At 36.8% G+C, this 25,328-nt stretch overlaps 1 protein-coding gene across 3 annotated transcripts in view; it reads right to left on the reverse strand.

The window, feature by feature from the left end:
• The window catches only part of LOC110660910 (disease resistance protein RPV1), a 58,761-nt gene extending 33,713 nt beyond the window's left edge, over positions 1-25,048 (reverse strand). For all 3 annotated transcript variants that reach the window (XM_058151351.1, XM_058151350.1, XM_058151349.1), the window contains exon 1: positions 24,326-25,048. In XM_058151351.1, coding sequence (XP_058007334.1) covers positions 24,326-24,813 — 488 coding nt within the window. In that variant the 5' untranslated portion in view covers positions 24,814-25,048. The remainder of the gene's footprint in view (positions 1-24,325) is intronic.
• Positions 25,049-25,328: the final 280 nt, after the last annotated feature.

Below are 25,328 nucleotides of genomic sequence, written 5' to 3' on the forward strand. Positions count from 1 at the left end.
TTCAAGCTTAGGTTTTTAGCAATTTCGAGATATTTCCACTTAGGGTCTTGGGAAAGATTCACAGCCAAAGTTTCACAAGTTTAAAGCTGCTGAGTTTTCTATCTGGTTCCTTGGTTCCATTTCTTCAAATGTTTTGAAATTGTTATTTTATTTTTAATTTGATTGTTAAATTTACCTTGAGTGAGTAGTTTTTCTTAGTTCTGGAATTAGGGATGTAGCACTTTTAATTCTTTTATGGATTTACATTGATTTTATTCAATAAATTTGGAGTTTTGTTCTTTGATTCAATTTCTTATAATCTTAATGCATGCTTTGTGCAGAGCTCCACTTAGTTATGATTCTGGATATTAATTAAAGGACTGAAAGATGAAGATTAATATTGAAAAATCAAGATATTAAACTTAGAATCTCTAACCTAGAGATAGGCTGAGATCCTATGTAGAGTTTATAATTAATCAAAGAGCTTAAAGGGTCTTAATTAAGATTGATTACTATGAAAGTAATAATTAAGATTAATTAAGGTTCAGGTTAATTATGATACACCCTGAGTGCCTTGAGAGAGGACTTAAGATAACTTAGGATTAATTTCCTTCAAAGTAATAATCGTTCAATTTATTGAATAAATGAGATTAGATATATAATAGATTGAAGTGTGAGCTCTTAATTCTAAAATTGCTTTCATTAATTGATTTTCTTAATTTAATAGCTTTGCTTTCTTTTACTTCATTGGCTCTAATTAATTTAGTTTTAAATTCCTATCATCATACTTGGTAGTCTAGATAGTTATAATTGCTTTTTAGTTTAGTATTTACAAATTCCTCATAAGAACGATATTATACTCACTTCTATATTACTTGTTAATGATCCATGCACTTGCGAAATTTTGCGTAACAATGAACCATGAATGTATAAACTCTTTTGTACCACTACCTAGGTGACTATTTCAGATCATATAAAGATTTCTTAATCAAGCAAACATAGTTTTCCATACTTGGAATGACAAATCCCTCAAACTAACTCATATAAATTTGCTCCATCAGCTCACCATGCAAAAATGTTGTCTTCACATCTAATTGCTGGAGCTTTAGATCATGAAGAGCAACCATAGCTAGTAAGGCCCTGATAAAATTGTGCTTTACAACTAGAGAAACATTTCATTAAAGTCAATCCCCTCCCTCTGAGTAAAGCCTTTTGCTACCAACCATGCTTTATATCGAGGTGCTTCAACCCCTGGAGTGCTTTCCTTTTTTCTTGAACACCCATTTGTAGCCTACCACTTCATATCCCTTAGGCAATGTTACAAGCTCCCAAGTCTGATTCTTGTGAAGGGATTTAATTTCTTCACCCATAGCACTAACCCATTGATCTTCATCTAAAAAAGAAATAGCTTCTCTATAATTACTAGGTTTATGCACATCAACTATCTTAGCAATTAATGAGGCAAACGCTCAACTATCTTAGCAATTAATGAGGCAAACGCAACTAGATCTATATATGCATATCTCTGCGACGGTCTAATCTATCTTCTCTCTCTATAGTTGTAATGTTATATGTTTCCTATTGTTGTTACTCAGGTGCATCCTCTTGTTGATTAAGATCTTGCACCTCATCCTTTGAATCACTAAACTGAATGACTGAAGTATCAACCTCAAGCTCCACCTATTCTCTGACACCATAATATGATTCTGTTATTGACTTCTCCTCCTAACTATCCAATGAAGCAAACTCATTAATCTCACATCTCTACTGATAATTAATCTTGGAGACTTTTGATCATTGCACCATAACCTATAGCCTTTCCTCTAGATGTATACCTTAGAAATATACACTTTCTTACCCTCAGCTCAAGTTTACCATCCCTTACATGAGCATAAGTAGGGCAACCAAACTCTTTTAGTTGAGAGTAATCACCAAGTGAATTGGACTAGATCTCAAAAGGAGTTTTATACTCAATAGCTGTAGATGGAGATCTGTTAACCAAGCAACAAACTGTATTAATTGCTTTAGCATAGAAACCTTTTCTTAATTTTGAATGTGAAAGCATGCTTTGTGTTTTATCACAGAGCACTCTGTTCATGCATTCTGCAATACCATTTTGTTGTGGTCTCCTTATACAAGTGCGGTGTCTCACTATACCTTCATTGCTGCATAATGCATCGAACTCATGATTGCAAACTTCTAACCCGTCATCAATTCTAAGACACTTGATCTTCTTTTTCTTAATCATCGTTTTCCACTTTACAAAGGTTAAAAATGCCTCATTTTTTTGTTTTCAAGAAATATACCTAAACCATTCAAGAATAATCATCAATCAAAGTCATGAAATACCTAGCACCGCTTTTGGAAAGGATTCTATTAGGACTCTATAGATTTAAGTGGATATAATCTACCATTTCTTTGGTCTTGGGCACTGCTTTTTTGTCAAACTTCACTCTGGTCTGTTTGCCAAACACACAATATTCATAAAAGTCTGTAGATTCTATTTTTCTACTCATTTTGCTCAACACAGATAACCCTATTTCAATCATATGACCAAGATGCATATGCCATAGTTGAGTCTGATTCTGATTATTGCTTTTTGGATGTTACTGCAGCTTTTCCTAAAACCAAACTGCCCTAAAGAATATACAATGCTAAAGCCAAACTACTTTTCATAAATACCATAGAGCCCCTGCACGCTTTGAGAACACCATTCTCTGTATGGTATCTGAATCCATGAGAGTCAAGTGTCCCAAGAGAAATCAGGTTCCTCTTCAATCCTGAAACATGCCAACACTCCATAGTTCTAACAACACCATCAAACATCCTCAATCAGATATTATCAATTCCTTCCACAGGTAATGCGCGATCATTGCCCAGAAACACCTTACCACTCATTTGTTTGCAAGTTACAAACCAACTTCTGTGTGGACACATGTTATAAGTAGCACCAGTATCAAGAATCCAAGAATTTCGTCCATGATTAAACTCATGGATAAAATTTCCCCAGTATTGTTGTAACACCCTCATATTAAGTAGCTCGTACATTTTACTGTTTCAGTGACTAGTGTCTGTCCGGACAGCTAAAATGTCTAGAACCATACCTAAGCCATAGAGAAAAAGCCATAAATAAAATTGATAAAGATCACATGAGGGTGGAAGAAAATAAGAGAAACAAAGCACAAATCGGTTAAATGAGCCGAAGGCCCCGGCGATGGGTGACCAACATGGGAAGCAACTGCGAGCTCAGTTGTTACCCTAAATTCGTGTGGGACCCCATGACATCCTTAGTTAAGGGATAATTGTGAAACCGTAGAGAATTAGAAAATCATGGAAATAAAAAGGGAACAAGTACAAATAAGAGAATCAGAACTTAAGGACTCATCAGGCATTATTAAAAAGATGGACTATAACCAATGAAGGGCATTTTGGTCAATTCACTTTAAGAGGTGATTTTTGACCTAAATGTCCATTAAATTGTGTGAGATTAAAATATTAAAAAAAAAAGAATAAAATATATAGAAATGTGTATGGAGAAGAAAAGAAAGAAATGAAATTTTCAATTTTAAATTGAATTATGACATAAGTATGATACAAGCATGATACAATTAAAATTATAATTTAAATTAATTCATTTTTGGGATAATTATGCATATAAGAAGACAAAAGAAATTAAAATCAAAATCATCTTCTTCCTTCTAGTTTGGCCGACACCTTTCTCTCTCTCCCTCTCACTCATTTTCTTCCATTGTTAACCCATTTGAGCTTTGAAATCTCAATTTCTTCCACAAATTTTCCCACCAAATTGCTAGAAAACTTCAAATTGGACCTCCAATTAAAGATTGGGAGAAAGAAACTCAAGAAAACTAAAAGGAATTTGAAGTTTGCAAAAGGCTCTATTAGAGGTAAGTTACATCCAAGCTTGAACTACCTTATAATTGTTGAAATTGAGAGTAATTATGAAGAATATACATGAAAAATGAAAGAAATCATGCTTGTATGGGGGAAGGGAATTTCGGCCAGCCAAAGGAACTTAGGGTTTTGAAGTGTTTGATGAGATTAAACATGAATTAGAGCTTAAGTGATATGGTATATATGATTAGTATGCTAAATTGCATGAGTTTGCATAAAATTGAGAAGATGAAGAATTAGGGTTTATGGAAAATTAGGGTTTTGTGATATGTTGACCAATTGATGTTTATAAGGCCTAATTATGGTCATTTGGTAGACTTTGATTGAGAATTGGTGTGAATTGATGGAAGGAATGAATGGATTGGTAGAGTGTTATTGTGCTGGATTCTGGACACTTAAGTCCAGTGTGCTTGGCAGCTTATATGTTGAGCTACATAACTCTAATTGGTGTGAAACCAATTGGAGAAGAAACCTAATACATAATGCTAAATTTTTCATGGAGACACCCTGCCCAGAAAATGACCATAAGTTACCCTAAATGAGCCTTGAATCCGAAATTGCTATTCTAGACCTAACCAAAAATGACCAAATAAATAGTACTTAGTAAATTAGGCATAACTCACTTTAGAAAACTCTAATTTAGGTGATTATTGGACCAATGAAAATCTGAAACATAGTAGAACACTTCTTATGGAGACCATAAAGTCAAATTATGACTCTAAGTTGATCAAATTGCTAGATAAAATTAGTCCAGTAAACCTGCCCTGGACTAAATCTGAACCTGGAAATCCTGAACTTAGAGTATCCGACCAGTTGTGGCGAAAATGCCATAACTTGAGCTACAGAACTGAAAATGCAGTGATTATAAAACAAAAATGCTCATAACACATAAAACTACAAGTTTTGTGTTTTGACTAGAACCCAGATCATAAGGCATCTTAGGGAAATTGTTAGGAGAAGTCAGGACTTCCCAACCTAGAATTCCTGCATTAGAACTATTTTGCCATTTGACCTCAGGACAGTAATTAGATCATAACTTCCACTAGAAAATTCTAATTGGGATGAATCAAAATGATCTGAAAACCTAAGAATTAGGACTACAACTTTGGTCAGATACCTTACTCAAATTTTGGGTGTAAGACCCTTAATTATTAATTGTAAGACTGACCTGAAATCTGAAATCTTTGAGTTGTAGGTTTCATGAGTCCAGATTGGTTAATTAGCCATAACTTACCCTACACAACTTCAAATTTAGTGATTCTTGAACCTGTGTAACCATGAGACACAGGAGAATAACTCATATGAAGAACACCAAGCCAAATTATGATTGTAACTTGCCCAATTGCTTGACAAAGTTGAGTTTTAGAATTTATCCTGTTCTGGAATAGTATTGGTCATTGGACTAGTACTTGGTAAATTGACCATAACTAGAGCTAAAAAACTCTAAATTGAGTGATTCAAAAAGGAAAATAAAACTAAGACATAGAAGAACAAGTTTCATTAAGATCACATAACCAAATTAGGACTGGAATTAGGTTGAATTTGGGTTCTAAAGTCAAGCTCCAAAACCGTCCAAAACCCAAAATCAACTAGAACTTGGGAATTCATTAGAATTTTGTTTAGTTAACTATGAATGGGACTTAGGATGAGTATTAAAGTTTGGTAATTGTGTGATTTAAGTGGAAAAAGAGACTTCCAAGGAAAGGAAGGCTTAAGACACAAATAAAGAGATTCAATTAAAGTTTGTGCATAACTAACCTTTTTCTTTGTTTTCTAATTCACAATTGATTTGAATAAGTTTATATGAATGACCTATGATTTTATTGCAATTGAGAACTTTAATTTGTAAAATGAATTTGTGAATGTGAAAAGTCGGATGTTGGCCCTTTTATATCATTGTAGTACAGGGGTGGGCCGATTTTGAATGCTTTTAGAAGTGTTTTGAGAAATTGTGTGTTGCCAACCCATAAGGGAAAATTGATGAAATAAATGTGATTATTGATTTGTAAAGAAATTCTTTGAATGCAATTATTTGGATTTGTTTTGAAATCACAGTTGGCATGACAGTTCTATTTAGGGGTGTGCAAACGGTCGGTTCGGTTCCGAACCGACAAAACCGAAAATCAAAAATAAAAAATTTTAAAAATCGAACTGAACCCATTGAGAAGAGAAAATCGAACCGAATCGAACCGATAAATTTTGGTTCGGTTCGGTTTTAAACCGATCAAACCGAAATTTATAAAATTTCATATTTTTAACATTAAATCTAAATAATAAAAACATAAAAACAAAAAAAATTAGAAATCAAAACTAAAAAATCTAAAGGTTTGGTTCGGTTTTTGTTGATTTCGGTTCGGTTAGATTCGGTTCGATTCAATTTGATTCGATTTTTTTTTATTTCCTATATATATTTAATAATTTCGATTCGGTTCGGTTTTTTTGATTTTTTTATGTAAATAACCGAACCGAACCGATTAACCGAAATTATCAAAATTATAAACCGAACCGAACCGATTAAATTTTAAAACCGAACCGATTGAACTGAATTAATCGGTTCGGTTCGATTTTTCGGTTTAAACCGAAAACAGCTCTCCCCTAGTTCTATTTGTGTTCCTCCTCCATCTATGAGGTTCAGTTTGATTATGTTTCCTCTCTCTCTGGCTTGCCAGTTGAGGTTGAGTTTGGATGAGTACTCACATAGCTAGCTAGCCACCTCCCTCATTAATTTCAATTAGCGAGGTTGTAGATTGCTTTGCCGTGGTGCACAACACGGCATTGATTGGAAATTTTGTATCATGACCTAAGCTGTGTGATTATTGGCAGCACTATTAGTTGTAAATGTTTTGATAAAATGCTATTAAAACAATTGATTTATATGATTGAAAATATTGCTATTGGTTTTATCAATTATGAAAATTTGGATATTTCAAATTCTTGGCTATGCCTAGCACAAATATGTTTTATATTAAGTTTTCAATTCTTAGTTGTGCACCACTGAGTGTTTTGCTCAGCGATAGCTGTTTCATGCTATCGCAGGTAAGGAGAAAGAAAGAGCTGCTGAGTGAGCAGCATGGAGCAGTATTGGATCTAGCTTTGGGTATACATCTTAAGTATACCCTTTTATATTCATTTTGATATAAATTAGCATGTATTTACATAAATACAAATAAGCAATTGTATAAACAAAATTGTAATAATATTTTAATGTCTTTTGACTTGTATCTTGTATAAGTATATTTCTTTTGATTTGTATATGTGACAAACTCATTTGCCTGGTATTCCTTGAATGAAATGTGATGATTTGAGATTGACTGAGTTCAAATTGGATATAATATATTTTTATGAATTGATTTTCACAGGTTTAGGAGAATTATTTTACCGTATTTTTAACCATCACCATGCAAAATTTTCATAAAATTTTAAAAAAGCTAAATTAATTCTAAATAAATTTTTATGTCATATACCTACTTAAAATGAATAATTTTTTTTAGTTAAAAAGAATTAATTTTTTTCATTTTCAAAATAAAAGTAATTAAAAAATTAATTCAGTTAAATTTTTATAAAATTTTAGATTTCAAAAAGGAGGATTAAGAATTTTCACTACATTAATCAAACATAAATTTAGAAGAAATTAAACATAATCAATGAATTTTTTATTTGGTGGTATTATAATTTATAAATTTCAATTTCAATTAAAATTTGAGATGCAAGGAAATAATTTGAAAGAAATTTGGCAAGTAGAAGATAATAATGTTTTATCTCTGTGTACAGGTCAACCTTATCTTGCAATTTTCCAAGGGACAATTAATTTCGGTGCCATATCTCTTTCTCATTAATTTTCCTACCTAATTTTGTTGAAAATTTATTAGCAAGAGGCTGATAGGTTTATATTGCTTTACGATTGTTTAGAAGGGGCACAATAATGATCAAATTTACAAGTTTCATTTCCTTTGTAACACCCTCCCGGTAGCAACTCCGTACATTCTACTGTTCCGGTGACCGGTGTCGGTCCGGACAGCTAGAACGTCCGGAAAAATATTTAAACTAAAGTGAGGGACCATAATTAACTCAAATATTAATAAGAAAAATTTAGGAAAAATTTTAGAAATTAAATACAACCAAGTCAAATGAGCCGGTGCCCAAGCGATGGGTAACCAGAGGGAAGTTGCGGTTTTCGCAACTAGGAGCCCTAGACCCGGGTAAAAATTCATAAAATAATTATTGGGACCCCAGAGAACGATCATTGAGGTTCCTATGGCATTAGAATGCCAAGAAAATATTTAGAAAAATTTTTCAATCGGTACAGACAATTTTTACCCGTTAAGCCAAACGGAGGGCATTTTGGTCATTTCGCCTTCAGAGGTGATTTTTGGCCGACTTGTCCAGTTAAGTAAATAATTAATATGACATAAAATATAAATAAATATTACTAAAAATTAAATTGAAATTGAGTAGAAAAGAAAAGAAAAGAAAATGAGAATAAATGTCAATTTTGATATCATATGATGTCATTTAAAGGAATTCCCACCAATCACATTAAAGCATAACTTAAGTAAGTGATAAAAGAAGACAAATAACACCAAAAAAAGGAAAAAACAATCTGTTTCTTCCCCAAATGAAAGAGCAGCCGTTTCCCTCTTCTCCCATAGCCAAACCTCTATTGATTTTGCAACAAAAGCTTCATTTCCCTCTTGTTTACACTACTAAACCCTAAAACCTTTCATTAAAACTTAACCACATCTCTTGGGGAAGTGTTTGGCAGCCTATAAAAGGAAGGAAAGTGAAGTTAAGCTTGGGGAAAAATCTGCCTACAAGAGGTTAGTGCATCTATACACCTAAAACTCCTTACTTTCATGATTAAGGACTTGAATTTAGTGAGAAATTATAGTTTAAATGAATAAAAGTTGTGTGTATGGCCACCATAAATTTCAGCTGCCCTATTGAAGGAATAGAAATGGAGTGTTCTGATGGACTTGAGATGGATTAGAGGTTATGTTTAAACCAACTATGCATGTGGTTAGTGAATGGGTTAGTAATTAAGGTGTGTTGTGAAAACCTATAATGGGAACTAGGGTTTTAAGGGTGAAAATTGGACTTGGCATTTGAATTGATTAATGGACATTCTAGTGGTCAATTAGTGACCATTTAAGGCAAGTTAATCATAATTTGAAGTGAGTTAATGCATGGCAAAGTGAATGAGTATGCTGCCTAGGGACAGCAGCAGGGTGACTGAAATTTCAGTCCACTTAGACAGCCATAACTTTGGCTGTGTAGGTCCAATTGGTGTTTGGCCAATTGGACATGAAACTAGGCTTATAATGGCACATTTTTGCTGAAGAAACCATGCCCAAAAGACCAAAGCAAGAGGACCAAAAGTTGGCCCCAATCCGGATACCCTACAACAGCACCTGCAGAAATGACCAAATGAACAGTAATTATTCATTTGGCCATAACTCACTGTAAATATGGTCAATTGACCTGAAATCTTTACAGCAACAAGTTAAGACATAGACAAACAACTTTCATGAAGCAACCTACCCCAAATTATGGCCAGAACCCATCCAACAAAGTGATTCCAGTTACTGTTCATGTTACTGTTGATATGGTAATTTCTGCAGAATGGAAATCCGGCCAGCTGTGGTTTTTGGACCATATCTGGAGCTACAAAACTCCAAATGGAGTGATTTAAAAAAGGAAATTCAACTAGACAAAATAAGGAATAACTTTCATGTTTGCCATTTCTTCAAATTCCCACTGCAACAGTGCTTAATGGAACAGTAAACTTAGGCTTCAAAAACTGAAATTTCTGCCCTCTTAGATTTAAGTTGAGAAATGGAAATGGTGACCAATCCCAACAAGTTTTAAAAGCAAAATGTGGTATGTTGGGAGTGTCAAAACCAATGTACCCAATTTCTACCTAAAAGTCAACATTTTTGTTGACCAATAAGGTGAATAGTGACACCAAAAACTTGAAATTCACAAATTGAAGAATTTAAAAGTTTCAATTGCCCTAGTATACCTAACAAGATTGGTTTGGATAGTTTGGCATGCCAATAGGGTTCAGTTAGCAGTACTGCACATGGCAATATGCCATTCTGTGATTTCATGGCTTTTAGCCATTCTGACCTTGTATTGAGATTTGGCCTTGTGCCTGATGTATTTACAGCTTGTTAGCTGTTCTGTTGCACACCGGGAGATGCATATGTGACCGATGGTGTGACGGCCCGAGGTACTTGATACCCAGTGCCAGTTTACCCGTTTATCCAGTCCAGTCGTCTAGTGTAGGTTACTTGGGCAACCAAATGAATGAAAGTGGACAAAGTTAATGATATACAAATTCAAAACAAATGAAATATATACATTCACTACATATTTATTTTCTTGCTATTTCTTTTATTTTATTATTGCACTGTAACACCCTAGGCAAATCCCACATCGACAAAACACGGGAGAGATGCTGGGTTCATAAGTTGATAGTTCGTAACCCCTATTGACGCGTTTTAAAACCGTGAGGGCTTCGGTCCAGAGCGGACAATATCACTAGTGGGACGGGCCATTACATTTGTGGTATCGAGCGCTCGCGTTCAACCTTGAACGATGGTGGGGCAAACCTCAGTGAGGACCCTTAGTCCCATAAGTGGTGGATTGTAACACCCTAGGCAAATCCCACATCGACAAAACACGGGAGAGATGCTGGGTTTATAAGTTGGTGGTTCGTAACCCCTAGTGACGCGTTTTAAAACCGTGAGGGCTACGGCCCAGAGCGGACAATATCACTAGTGGGTCGGGCCATTACATTTGTGGTATCAAAGCCGCTCCGCGTGCAACCTTGAACGATGGTGGGGCAAACCTCAGCGAGGACGCTGAGTCCCATAAGGGGGGTGGATTGTAACACCCTAGGCAAATCCCACATCGACAAAACACGGGAGAGATGCTGGGTTCATAAGTTGATAGTTCGTAACCCCTATTGACGCGTTTTAAAACCGTGAGGGCTTCGGTCCAGAGCGGACAATATCACTAGTGGGCCGGGCCATTACATGCACCACTAAGCATCATTGCTTAGCGCGTTGCTTTTGCCACGCGTAGGTTCTGGAGATACAGATCGTGAGCCCAGTAGACCGCAGACTGGGTGAGTCCATCCTGCAGTTCTGCACAGTGTCCGTGTCACCTCAACTTCTGCAGTGCATTGGTAGGACACTAGGTGTCATTTTGGTATTTTGTAATTGATTTTATTTTCTCATGTGTAAATGAACTTATGAAATGTAATTTGATGTTCATGTAAACAATGAGAATTGTGTTTGTAAATGGAAAAGTGAATGTTTATCTGGGATTTATATATGATTATCACATGTGATGGATGATTGAGAACTGAAATTGAAAAATATTGAGTTTGTGATGATATTGGAGTTTGAGAGTGATGAGATATGAATATTGGAAGTGTTTTTCATAGGTTCCGAAGAACTGTTTTCTCCATTTTTAGCCGGTACTCTGCCGAATTTTCTATAAAATTTTCGGAACCTCAAATAAATCATAATTTCAATAAATGGCTTAAATAAATTATATTTCACAAATTATATTCAAAAGCATGATATAAATTAATTAAGGTATATTAGAGTGTGCCGATACACCGTGTGGCATTACTTACTCGGGTATACTGTACACGGGTAAGGGGTGTCACATTTAGTGGTATCAGAGCACGGTTTAGGCGTTTTTGGGCCTAGATTGAGTCCATATCATGCATTGCATTTGTAAGAGTCGAGGTGACACTAACGCAGATCTGTTTGTCTTTGTTAAATAGGATATGGACCCTTTATCTCAGAGGGCAGTCGAGGAGGAAGTAGAGAGTCATGCTCCACCTGCAGCAGCTGAGACTGGGGGCATGAGATAATCTGCTTCGCCAGCTCAGCGAGCACCTTTCGGCCTCCACAGCCATGTTTGACAAAAATGGTCGGGGTAATGCCAAAGACCACCACCACCACCAGCCCCACGGTAAATCACACGGAAAGGCTAAGAAAGTTTGGAGCAGCGGTGGATTTCTATGGCAAGAGAGAAGATGATTACATTGCAGAGAATTGGTTGAGCGAGCAGCGAGTTCTAAAACAACTCCACTATGTAATGGCCGATCCTTCTCCGATTAGTATTGTCCGCTTTGGCCCATGGGCCTCACGGATTTATCCCTTGGGAGGTTTCATTCCCAAAAGCGCTAACGGTGAGGAAGGCTCCCACATATATGGCCCAAATCTTTTCTTCCGTTTCGATGTGGGACACGAAGTTTTCACCCGGTCGTAGCTGGTTGAACAAGCACGTCCCAACCCCATCCTCGGGTCGTGACAAGCCCACCAGCCTTCCGCAAGGCGTCCTCGCACCACACACCGTACTAGAGGAGTCCAACTCGATACCAAATTGTAACAGCCCGATCCTTCTCCGATTAGTATTGTCCGCTTTGGCCCATGGGCCTCACGGATTTGTCCCTTGGGAGGTTTCATTCCCAAAAGCGCTAACGGTGAGGAAGGCTCCCACATATATGGCCCAAATCTTTTCTTCCCGTTTCCGATGTGGGACACGAAGTTTTCACCCCAGTGCGTAGCTGGTTGAACAAGCACGTCCCAACCCCATCCCTGGGTCGTGACAACTGCACTCCAGAGCAAAACCTGGAAGCTGCCATATCTTTGTTGCAAGATGATGCCTACGAATGGTGGGACACGGTGTCCAGTGAATTGCGATCGAAAAGTCAGTAACTTGGGACTTCTTTCTCTCGAATTCAAGAAGAAATATGTAGATCTTGTATACCTGGAAGAGAGAAGAAGAGAGTTTATTAACCTGAGGCAGAGACAGCTGTCAGTGGCCAAATATGAGAAGGAATTTGTTCGATTAAGCCACTATGGAAGGGAGATAGTCCCTAATGAAGCTGAAAGATGTAAGAGATTTGAAGAGGGACTAAATGACAACATCAAGATCCAGCTCAACGCCTTGGGAATCCTGCACTTACCAAGTTAGTGGAAGTTGCAATAAAGGTTGAAAAAGTAAGAATAAGTGAGCGGACCGGAGAAGGAGAGCGAGAAGAGGGGCCAAGGTCTAGCTCATCTCCTGCACCTGGGAAGAAGTTCAAAGGTCCACCTGCACAGAGTTCGGGTCAGCCACAAGGTCAGGGTCAGTCTCAGGGGCCCAGGCCACAGTTCACCCCTAGGAGAGGTTAGTCCACACCATCAGTGGGCAGCTCTCCAGGGATGGGGTTGAGGACCAGCCAAGAACCGCATGTCCACACCGCTGAAGTGGCACAAGGGGGAGTGTTGAGAGTGACTGATGCCTCGCTAAGGTGTGGGTCAACAGAGCATCGATTAAGGAACCGTCCATGCAGAACTACTACTGTGCTCCAACACAAGCGTGCAGACTGCTCTCGCACTACGAGAGGTAGAAAATCTAGTAAATCTGAGTTGTTGGACCATCACGAGGCTGCATCGAGCAGCGAGAGGCTTGGCGAGACCACCAGCAAGAGCTTATGCTATTAGAGCTCAGGAGGAGCAAGATGCCCCGGACGTCATCAGGGGTACGTTCTTCCTCTACACTACACCTGTGCATGCATTGGTGGATCCAGGATCCACTCATTCCTACATCTGCATCAATTTGCCCGTAGAAAGGGGGATACTAGAAGGGGAGAGTGACCAAGACATTCTGGTCACTAATCCATTGGGCCACAGTGTAGTGGTGAACAAAGTATACAAGGGTTGCCCGTTAAAGATTCAGGGGTATGAATTCTTGGCAGACTTGATTGAGTTGCCTTTCCACGAGTTTGACATGATTTTGGGAATGGGTGGTTGTCACGTCATCGGGCAATAGTTGATTGCAAATTGAAGAGAATTTCTTTGAAAACCCCGAGGGTAATGAGATCACGATTGTGGGGAAAGGATGATTTCTTGTCCAATGTCATCTCAACCACGATTGCAAGAAGAATGATGAGAAAAGGTTGTGAAGCCTACCTAGCACATGTGGTGGATACTAAGCGAGCTAAGCCAAACACAGTGACATACCCACGAAAGGACTTCCTGCAGGTATTTCTGAAGAATTACAGTTTGCCACCGAAAGGGAAGTTGAATTTGCTATTGAGACAACTGCCGATCTGCACCCATTTCCATTGCTCCTTATAGGATGGCACCCATCGAATTGAGGGAGTTAAAAACTTCGGTTGCAAGAGTTCTTTGGATAAGGGGTTCATACGCCCATGTGTCACCATGGGGAGCTCCAGTCTTTGTTTGTGAAAAAGAAGGATGGGACTTTGAGGCTATGCATTGATTCTGTGATTGAATAAAGTGACAATGAAGAATAAATATCCGTTGCCTAGAATTGATGATCTGTTTGATCAGTTGAAGGGAGCAGGAGTATTTTCTAAGATTGATTTGATGATCTGTTTGATCAGTTGAAGGGAGCAGGAGTATTTTCTAAGATTGATCTCAGATCAGGGTATCATCAGTTGAGGGTGAAGGATGCAGATGTGCCAAAGACTGCATTCAGGACCCGATATGGGCATTATGAGTTCCTAGTGATGCCCTTTGGCCTAACAAATGCACCAGCAGCATTCATGGACCTTATGAACCGTATCTTCCATCCATACTTAGATTGGTTCGTAGTGGTCTTTATTGATGATATTTTGGTGTATTCCAAGACCAGGGAAGAACATGATGAGCATTTGAGGATTGTTCGCAAACCACGAGAGAAAAGAAGGCAGTATGCTAAGTTGTCCAAGTGTGACTTTTGGTTGAATGAGATTGCATTCCTTGGACACATAGTGTCAGCTGATGGGATTAGGGTGGATCCCAAGAAAATAGAAGCAGTGATGGAATGGAAGCCTCCCAGAAATACAACTGAGGTCAGAAGCTTCTTGGGGCTAGCTGGGTATTATAGGAGATTTGTGAAGGGATTCTCCTTAATAGTTGCTCCAATGACCAAGTTGTTACACAAGAATGTCGATTTGGAATGACAAGTGTCGGACCAGTTTTGAGAAGTTGAAGGCTATGTTGACAGAGGCACCAGTGTGCTAACACCAAAGGTCGAGAAAGGACTTTGTGGTCTGGTGATGCCTCACATAATGGGTCAGTGTGTATTGATGCAAGAGGGGAAGGTGGTCGCTTATGCTTCCAGGCAGCTAAGGCCACATGAACAAAATTACCCTACCCATGATCTAGAGCTTGCAGCAGTTATCTTCGCACTGAAGATATGGAGGCATTACTTGTATGGTGAAAAGTGCTACATTTACACAGACCACAAAAGCCTGAAATATTTGCCAACTCAGAAGGAGCTCAACCTTAGACAGAGGCGATGGATTGAGTTCCTGAAGGATTATGATTGTGTAATTGACTACCATCCTGGGAAGGCAAATGTAGTTGCTGATGCTTTGAGCAGGAAATCCATGACAGCTTTGAGATCATTGAATGCCCGTCTATCTTTGGTTCGAGATGGAGCTATTTTGGCTGAGTTGCAAGTGAGGCCAAACCTGTTACAGCAGATTTTAGATGGGTAGAAGGTAGATGAGAAGCTAATGGCTATTATGAGCAAAATCTCAAAAGGAAAAGCAACTGACTATGAGGTGAAAGCAGATGGGTGTCTGTACTACAAAGGAAGATTGTGTGTACCAGATGATGGGGAATTGAAGGCCAGTATTCTAAAGGAGGCACACACCAGTGTATATGCTATGCACCCAGGAAGTACAAAGATGTATCATGATCCAAGCTTGATTGGTGGCACAGTATGAAGAGGGACATAGTGACTATGTGACTAAATGCTTGACATGTCGCAAGTCAAGCGAACATCAAGTTCCATCGGGTTTGCTACTGACTATACGCATACCGAATGGAAATGGGATCGGGTCACCATGGATTTTGTAAGTGGTCTACCTCTCACCCAGAAGAAACATGATGCAGTATGGGTCATAGTGGATAGATTGACCAAGTCAGCACACTTTCTGCCAGTTAGAACTGACTACTCACTAGAGAAGTTAGCAGAGTTGTATATCAGTGAGATAGTTAGACTACATGGAATTCCACTTTCCATCATATCTGATCGAGACCCAAGGTTTACATTGAGATTTTGGAAGAAGTTGCATGAATCCTTGGGTACACAACTCCATTTCAGCACAGCTTTCCATTCTCAAACGGATGGGCAATCAGAAAGAGTAATCCAGGTCCTTGAGGATATGCTGAGGAGTTGTGTCATTGAGTTTGAGGGAAGTTGGGATAGATACCTCCCATCGCGTAATTTGCAAACAACAATAGCTACCAAGCTAGCATCCAAATGGCCCCATATGAAGATCTTTGTATGGGAGAAAATGTAGAACTCAGTGTCCGGATGAATTGGGCGAAGACAACCGGTAGGGCCGATCGTGAAACAGACTGAGGAGAAAGTGAAACTAATCAAAGCCAATCTGAAGGTTGCCTTAGACAAACAGAAATCTTATGCCGACCTGAAGAGAAAAGAAATAGAATATGCGGTTGGCGACAAAGTGTTCCTCAAGGTCTCACCGTGGAAGAAGGTATTGAGGTTTGGAAGGAAAGGTAAGTTGAGCCCTAGGTTTATTGGCCCATATGAAGTCATTGAACGTGTGGGACCAGTAGCCTACAGGCTAGCTTTACCACCAGAGCTGGACAAGATCCACAATGTGTTCCACGTGTCCATGCTCAGAAGATACCGCTCAGATCCTTCACATGTCATCTCCAGGGAAGAAATTGAAATACAACCGGATTTGACATATGAAGAAGAACCTCTACGGATCCTAGCTCGGGAAGTGAAAGAGTTGAGGAACAAGCAGATTCCACTGGTGAAAGTGCTTTGGAGGCACCACAACACCGAGGAGGCAACTTGGGAAAGTGAAGAAATGATGAGGCAACAGTTCCCTCAACTGTTTGCATCAGGTAAATTTCGAGGACGAAATTTAAATTAGAGGGGAAGAGTTGTAACACCCTCCCGGTAGCAACTCCGTACATTCTACTGTTCCGGTGACCGGTGTCGGTCCGGACAGCTAGAACGTGATTTTCGCAACTAGGAGCCCTAGACCCGGGTAAAAATTCATAAAATAATTATTGGGACCCCAGAGAACGATCATTGAGGTTCCTATGGCATTAGAATGCCAAGAAAATATTTAGAAAAATTTTTCAATCGGTACAGACAATTTTGACCCGTTAAGCCAAACGGAGGGCATTTTGGTCATTTCGCCTTCAGAGGTGATTTTTGGCCGATTTGTCCAGTTAAGTAAATAATTAATATGACATAAAATATAAATAAACATTACTAAAAATTAAATTGAAATTGAGTAGAGAAGAAAAGAAAAGAAAAGAAAAGAAAATGAGAATAAATGTCAATTTTGACATCATATGATGTCATTTAAAGGAATTCCCACCAATCACATTAAAGCATAACTTAAGTAAGTGATAAAAGAAGACAAATAACACCAAAAAAAGGAAAAAACAATCTGCTTCTTCCCCAAATGAAAGAGCAGCCGTTTCCCTCTTCTCCCATAGCCAAACCTCCATTGATTTTGCAACAAAAGCTTCATTTCCCTCTTGTTTACACTACTAAACCCTAAAACCTTTCATTAAAACTTAACCACATCTCTTGGGGAAGTGTTTGGCAGCCTATAAAAGGAAGGAAAGTGAAGTTAAGCTTGGGGAAAAATCTGCCTACAAGAGGTTAGTGCATCTATACACTTAAAACTCCTTACTTTCATGATTAAGGACTTGAATTTAGTGAGAAATTATAGTTTAAATGAATAAAAGTTGTGTGTATGGCCACCATAAATTTCAGCTGCCCTATTGAAGGAATAGAAATGGAGTGTTCTGATGGACTTGAGATGGATTAGAGGTTATGTTTAAACCAACTATGCATGTGGTTAGTGAATGGGTTAGTAATTAAGGTGTGTTGTGAAAACCTATAATGGGAACTAGGGTTTTAAGGGTGAAAATTGGACTTGGCATTTTAATTGATTAATGGACATTCTAGTGGTCAATTAGTGACCATTTAAGGCAAGTTAATCATAATTTGAAGTGAGTTAATGCATGGCAAAGTGAATGAGTATGCTGCCTAGGGACAGCAGCAGGGTGACTGAAATTTCAGTCCACTTAGACAGCCATAACTTTGGCTGTGTAGGTCCAATTGGTGTTTGGCCAATTGGACATGAAACTAGGCTTATAATGGCACATTTTTGCTGAAGAAACCATGCTCAAAAGACCAAATCAAGAGGACCAAAAGCTGGCCCCAATCCGGATACCCTGCAACAGCACCTGCAGAAATGACCAAATGAACAGTAACTGTTCATTTGGCCATAACTCACTGTAGATATGGTCAATTGACCTGAAATTTTTACAGCAACAAGTTAAGACATAGACAAACAACTTTCATGAAGGAACCTACCCCAAATTATGGCCAGAACCCATCCAACAAAGTGATTCCAGTTACTATTCATGTTACTATAGATATGGTAATTTCTGCAGAATGGAAATCCGGTCAGCTGTGGTTTTTGGACCATATCTGGAGCTACAAAACTCCAAATGGAGTGATTCAAAAAAGGAAATTCAACTAGACAAAATAAGGAACAACTTTTATGTTTGCTATTTCTTCAAATTCCCACTGCAACAGTGCTTAATGGAACAGTAAACTTAGACTTCAAAAACTGAAATTTCTGCCCTCTTAGATTTAAGTTGAGAAATGGAAATGGTGACCAATCCCAACAAGTTTTAAAAGCAAAATGTGGTATGTTGGGAGTGTCAAAACCAATGTACCCAATTTCTACCTAAAAATCAACATTTTTGTTGACCAATAAGGTGAATAGTGACACCAAAAACTTGAAATTCACAAATTGAAGAATTTAAAAGTTTCAATTGCCCTAGTATACCTAACAAGATTGGTTTGGATAGTTTGGCATGCCAATAGGGTTCAGTTAGCAGAACTGCACATGGCAATATGCCATTCTGTGATTTCATGGCTTTTAGCCATTCTGACCTTGTATTGAGATTTGGCCTTGTGCACGATGTATTCTGACTTGTTGCATTACTGCTGAACACCGGGAGATGCATATGTGATCGATGGTGTGATGGCCCGAGGTACTTGATACCCAGTGCCAGTTTACCCATTTATCCAGTCCAGTCGTCTAGTGTAGGTTACTTGGGCAACCAAATGAATGAAAGTGGACAAAGTTAATGATATACAAATTCAAAACAAATGAAATATATACATTCACTACATATTTATTTCTTGCTATTTCTTTTATTTTATTATTGCACCACTAAGCATCATTGCTTAGCGCGTTGCTTTTGCTACGCGTAGGTTCTGGAGATACAGATCATGAGCCCAGTAGACCGCAGACTGGGTGAGTCCATCTGCAGCACGATGTCCGTGTCACCTCAATTTCTGCAGTGCATTGGTAGGACACCAGGTGTCATTTTGGTATTTTGTAATTGATTTTATTTTCTCATGTGTAAATGAACTTATGAAATGTAATTTGATGTTCATGTAAATAATGAGAATTGTGTTTGCAAATGGAAAAGTGAATGTTTATCTAGGATTTATATATGATTATCACATGTGATGGATGATTGAGAACTGAAATTGAAAAATATTGAGTTTGTGATGATATTGGAGTTTGAGAGTGATGAGATATGAATATTGGAAGTGTTTTTCACAGGTTCCGAAGAACTGTTTTCTCCATTTTTAGCCGGTACTCTGCCGGATTTTCTATAAAATTTTCGGAACCTCAAATAAATCATAATTTCAATAAATGGCTTAAATAAATTATATTTCACAAATTATATTCAAAAGCATGATATAAATTAATTAAGGTATATTAGAGTGTGCCGATACACCGTGTGGCATTACTTACTCGGGTATACTGTACACGGATAAGGGGTGTCACATCCTTTCTCCCCAAACATAGCCTTGATGTCACTTTGCTTTTGGTCAACTTCAATGGAAATTCTTGCCACTTGCAAAAGATATTTTTAGGCTGTGTTTGAAACTACTATAATAATATTGATATAACATTTTAATATAAAATTTTGTGGAGAATCTATTTCCACAATCTAATTTGTTAGAGCCATAACCAATTTAATAAATAATTTATAAAGAGTCTTAAACACCCTTAATTAAAAATTTTTAATAATTTGCTTTCTTTTTAAATTGACATAAGTTTGGGAGAAAATATAGGATATAAATATAGCAACAATTTCAAATGAGATTGCTATATTTGTTTTGTTTTATTTAATTTTTAAATTTTTAAGGGTGTTTTAATCCTTTTTATTTTAATTGTGATCCTAGTATATTAAGTTGTGAAATAGAGACTCCAATTTTTATAAGAATTTAAAAAAAAAAAACATAAAATGAATAAAGAAAAAAAAAAGTGATATCAATATTTTTATTTTATTAATATATGCATGACAATAATTTATTCAATTAAGGATCTGTAACTATAAAAATAAAATTATGAATATTAAATAAATCATAATAAAAATTAAAATTGCCAATGAATTTTTTATGTAAAGTTTAACTTGAATTTTTCTTGAATTAAAATTGGCCGAGGGGTTAAGTTAACTATCTCTATTATCATGCATTATCTTGATGAATTTTTCTTGCCTAAATTCATCATAAATCCAATAAAATGTATGATAGAATGCATTTATTAAATATATAGATCCCACAATTTATTATTAGATAATTTATTATAAATAACTTGTTTAATCATAATTAAAAAATATTTATAATTATTTATTTAAATGTTTAATATTTTTAGTCCAATTGATTATTATTATTATTATTATTATTAGTCTTTTAAGGGGAGGCTCCTCCTCCTCCTCTAGATGGATACAACACTTAACTATCCCATTGTAACTGCGTCGTTTTTTAATATCTTCAACAAAAAATTGAAAGACCATGCTATTCTGTATGAAATTAAGAGAAGAACGCCAAAAGAAGATGTGTTCTGAATGAAGAATGATTCTATCCTTCCTATCGATTACCATTAACAAGAAAATTCTTTCCATCCCAATAGTGATCAAATTGATATTGGCTATGTCCGACTCATTTATGAAATGGACTGTGCATCCAATTCTTTTGAAATGATAAGGATGACAAACTTTGGGATCAAAAACAACAAAATGTGAAATAGGTAGATTTCACTGCTCATTGTGTAAATGACAAAAAGAAAGAAGATCCAGAGTCATTATGATACTTGATCCATTGTGGCACTTGACTTCCAGGAAACAAAACTCTGTGCTACATGAAAATCTTATTACTCATTTAATATATATTATGATAAACTCTACCAACAATATGAAAAAAATAAAAATAAAAGTCTTATGATACAGAGAAAGAAAGAGAGATATACCACTTCCCTCTGGGAAGAGAAGTTTAATAAATGGTCCACAATTTTACTACATTCATCACCATCCAAATTGATGCAGTTGCCAAATTCTAAAATTTTAATAGTCTGGAGTTGGAATAAACAGGATGCTGATTCAAGACAAGTGCAATTATTTGCACATAATTTGCTGAGAGATGGAAGCTCTGGCAAATATTTTAGTCTCTTGCAATCACTTAAATCAAGTTCAACTAGTCTTGAAAGTTGTTTGATGGTATCTGGTATTTTCTCCAAATTATTTCCACCTATGAACAAATGTTTCAATGACACTATATGGCAAAGAGTGCTAGGAAATTCTAATAGGCCACAAAACTCTAGATTAACCTCCTCTAGAAGAGGAAACCCTGCCAAAGCAGGCTTCACATCTCCTAAAATTTAATGTTCTCAAATTTCTTAACCGATTGATAGAAGATGGTATTCTTTTTATCCCAGAGCCAGATGCCATAATAAGCTCCAAAGATTCTAAATTCCCAATGCTCTCTGGCAGTCCATGCAGAACTATGCAGTGACCAATGTAAATAATTCTAAGTTCTTTCAGATTGCCAAAGCTGTCTGGTAATTCTTTTATACCAGTACCATATGCCTGAAGCACCTTTAGAGATTCTAAATTACCAAAGTTCTCTGGCAGACTCTGCAGATATACACATTCATTAACCGATAATTCTGTAAGATTTTTCAGATTGCAAATGCTCTCTGGTAATTCTTTTATACCAGTACCATCTGCAATAAGTCTCTCTAGAGACTCTAAATTCCCCAGGTTTACTGGCAGACCAAGGAGATTCGCACATGTTTCAACTGATAATTCCACAAGGTTTTTCAGATTGCAAATGCTGTCTGGTAATTCTTTTATAGCAGAGCCACTTAGAAAAAGCTCCTCTAGAGATTCTAGATTCCCCAAATTCTCCGGAAGGTCCTGTAGATTTGCACAATCATAGATAACAATATTTCTGAGAGATTTGAGATTGCATATGCTGTCTGGCAGACTTTGAAGCCCCATCAAACGATTCAAATCCAACTTAGAAAGATGAGAGAGACAACAAATTGATGAGGGCACTTGTTGAACTGCAGTATTACTTAAATCTAAACGTCTTATATTACATGGAACCTCTGGAAACTGTATGATTTTTGAGCAATTGTTCATAAGAAGAACCTTAAGACTTTCCAAATGAAGCAAGCTCGGTAAATTGCAAAGACTTACACAAAACATTAGATTCAGTGTAGTAAGCTTGCTCAAATGTTTTAGAGGTGAGGGAATCTCAACCAAACTCGTACATAACATCAAATCTAGAACCTCAAGATTTGGGCATTTGGACAAGTCTGGAAGTCTGATTAGATCCTTACAGTCACTGAGGTCAACATATTTCAAATTTCCAAGATGCTGTACCAAAAAGAAGAAGATATATATGTTAGGGGGATGGGCCAAATTCAAGACACTGATGAAAATACATAAAGAAGTATAAAAGACTACCTGAACTCCATTCCAGAGTTCCTTAATTTTGCTATTAGTCAATCGAAGATCAACCAGATTCTCGTTACATGAACTCAATAGCAAAGATTTCAAAGGGTATTGATACCAGTGCAGTAACCTTAGCTCCTCTGGAAGAAATATGATTCCTTCTGAGAGGTTTACTCTGTTTTGATGAGGTATTGAACAGTAGAACTTGAGAAATTTGAGATTATACATTCTCTCAAAGACTGTAGGACTTAGTTCCACCTCTCTAATTTTGGACATGTCTAGCGATATCCCTTTATTTGCTCCAGTCCCCTGCTTAAAACAATCAAAGAGTAATTAGCTTCAATATATGTAAAATCTCAAAAAACTTGAAAAATATATCCAAGTGTTTAATTCTTGCCTCAGCTCTTGTCAACAGGTAATATATATCCTTAGGATGCCACAGTCTGCTACGTTGTCCAAGCCGCTTTTCCTCGCAAATAATATCCTTGCCCATTTGTTGTAGCAGATCATGAATATGTAACTTGTTTTTCGTAATAGAAATAAGAGACATATCAGCTAGACGACTAATTCCAATTATTGAGCCAGGGATATCCAGTATATTTTCAACAAGACCTACATCTTCCCCTTTGAAGAAGCACACAATGTCAAGAAAAATTTCCTTGTCCTTTGCAGAAAGAGCATCATAGCTTAGTCTCAATATTCTCTGAATTTTTTCATCAGATGTACTTTGCAATTTTTCTAATTCATCTGCCCATTCTTTCACACTTCTACCATATAAATTGGAACCCAAAACTTTAATGGCTAAAGGAATGCCTTGAGCATATTCAACGGCCTTCTCTGACAGCACCATATATTCTTTTCCTGCAATATCTTGTTTGAAGGCATGGAAGCGAAAAAGACAAGAAGATTCACAGTCATTCAATTTCTCAACTTCATATATTTGAGCCTCCATGTTCCTAAGCAGTTGCTTATCTCTGCTTGTTATAATGAATTTGCTACCTGGACCATAGATCGCAGGTTTCCTATGGAACGTTCTATTTGATCTGAATCACTCACATCATCAAGAGCAATGAGAACTTTTTCTCGTGACAACCGTCTCCTGGTGGACAGGCCTAAATTACAACTTTCCCTTCCTAATACTTGAAAAAGGATTTCCTTTCGTACAGCATCTGGTCCGCAGTTTTCATACTTTTCCTGACTTTTGCTGCATAGCATCTCATATTGAATTGATCATAATTTTGTTCAAATTTTTTTTCAGCAATGGTGGTTTTTCCTATACCACCCATCCCCCAAATTCCTAAAACACGCGTAGACTCAAGGCATAATAAGGATTGAGCATCCTTGACACGGGAATCAATTCCAACTAACCCTTCATCAAAAGAATCACTTGGAAACACATCATTTAATTTTTCTGAAATGTGTTTGACAATTTCCTTAATTAGCTCGAGTCAGGCCTGGACAAGTATAAAAGGCAAAATGATCAACCACAACACATGAAGAAAATAAATAAAAATATTCATCATGATATGAGAATAATTTGAGGGTATTTAATTTAAATACTTATTTATATATTTATAACTTACTTAATGTTATGGGAAACCAACCCTGCTATCCCAGCAATTTCTCTCAAAGCTTGGCACCAGCTCTCCACCTTGTCTAAAGAGTTGTTGAAAACTTCTCTATGCTTAGCAAGTGCAGCTCCAAAGCTACCTGTAAGTTCTTGAACATGGGTTGGATCTATACAGTAGAAAACTGGTAAAACCATTTGTTCCATGTCTTTCATGCACTCAAGTATCTTCACAAGTTCTTCCAAACACCAGGGAGAATAAGCATAATTTTCCGAGAAAATGACCAACGAAAAGTATGATTGTTCAATTATTTCCAAGAGGGAGGATGAGATCTCTTCTCCTCTATCAAGTTTTTCATCCACAAAGGTATTGACTTCGTTTTGGAGCAAAGCTTCCTGCAAATGGCTGAGAAAGCCATCGCGGATATCGGCACCTCTAAAACTAATGAACACATCGTACTTCTTCGATTGAAAAGTGATCAAGGAAGAAGAAGAAGAAGCCATAATTGAGTAAAAGGGAACACAACAATTGTATATAAAGGAAAGAGGAAGACAAGAACACAGCAATTGTATGAAGGAAAGAGGAAGACAAGGCTTTTGCTTGTGGTGAAAAAAAAGAAAAAAAAGCTGAGAATATGGGAAATTTAAAGAAGCACCAGAGAAGGGCTATGTTTGGATCGGAAGAAAATAAGCGGAAAGTTATGAAGGAAAGTAAGATTTTTTTTTTTTTTTTAAATTTGCAATGAGGCAAAATTAAGGATGAAAAACAAGTGTGAAAAATAATAATTAAAAATTACTATTATTTTCCTTCCAATTTAGACAGAGTGAATAAAATTATTTTTTAATTCTTATTATTATTTATTTTAGGTTTAAATAAAAATAAATATTTTATTATTTAAAAAAATTTATTTTCTCCTCTTATTTTCTTCTTAATATCCAAAAAAATATAATAATTTTTCTATCACTTTTATTTTCTTCCTTTATTTTTTTTTTCTAATAAAGTTTCCAAACATAAAGCC

Source organism: Hevea brasiliensis, chromosome 8 (genome assembly GCF_030052815.1).
Source record: "Hevea brasiliensis isolate MT/VB/25A 57/8 chromosome 8, ASM3005281v1, whole genome shotgun sequence".
Taxonomy (NCBI): Eukaryota; Viridiplantae; Streptophyta; class Magnoliopsida; order Malpighiales; family Euphorbiaceae; genus Hevea; species Hevea brasiliensis.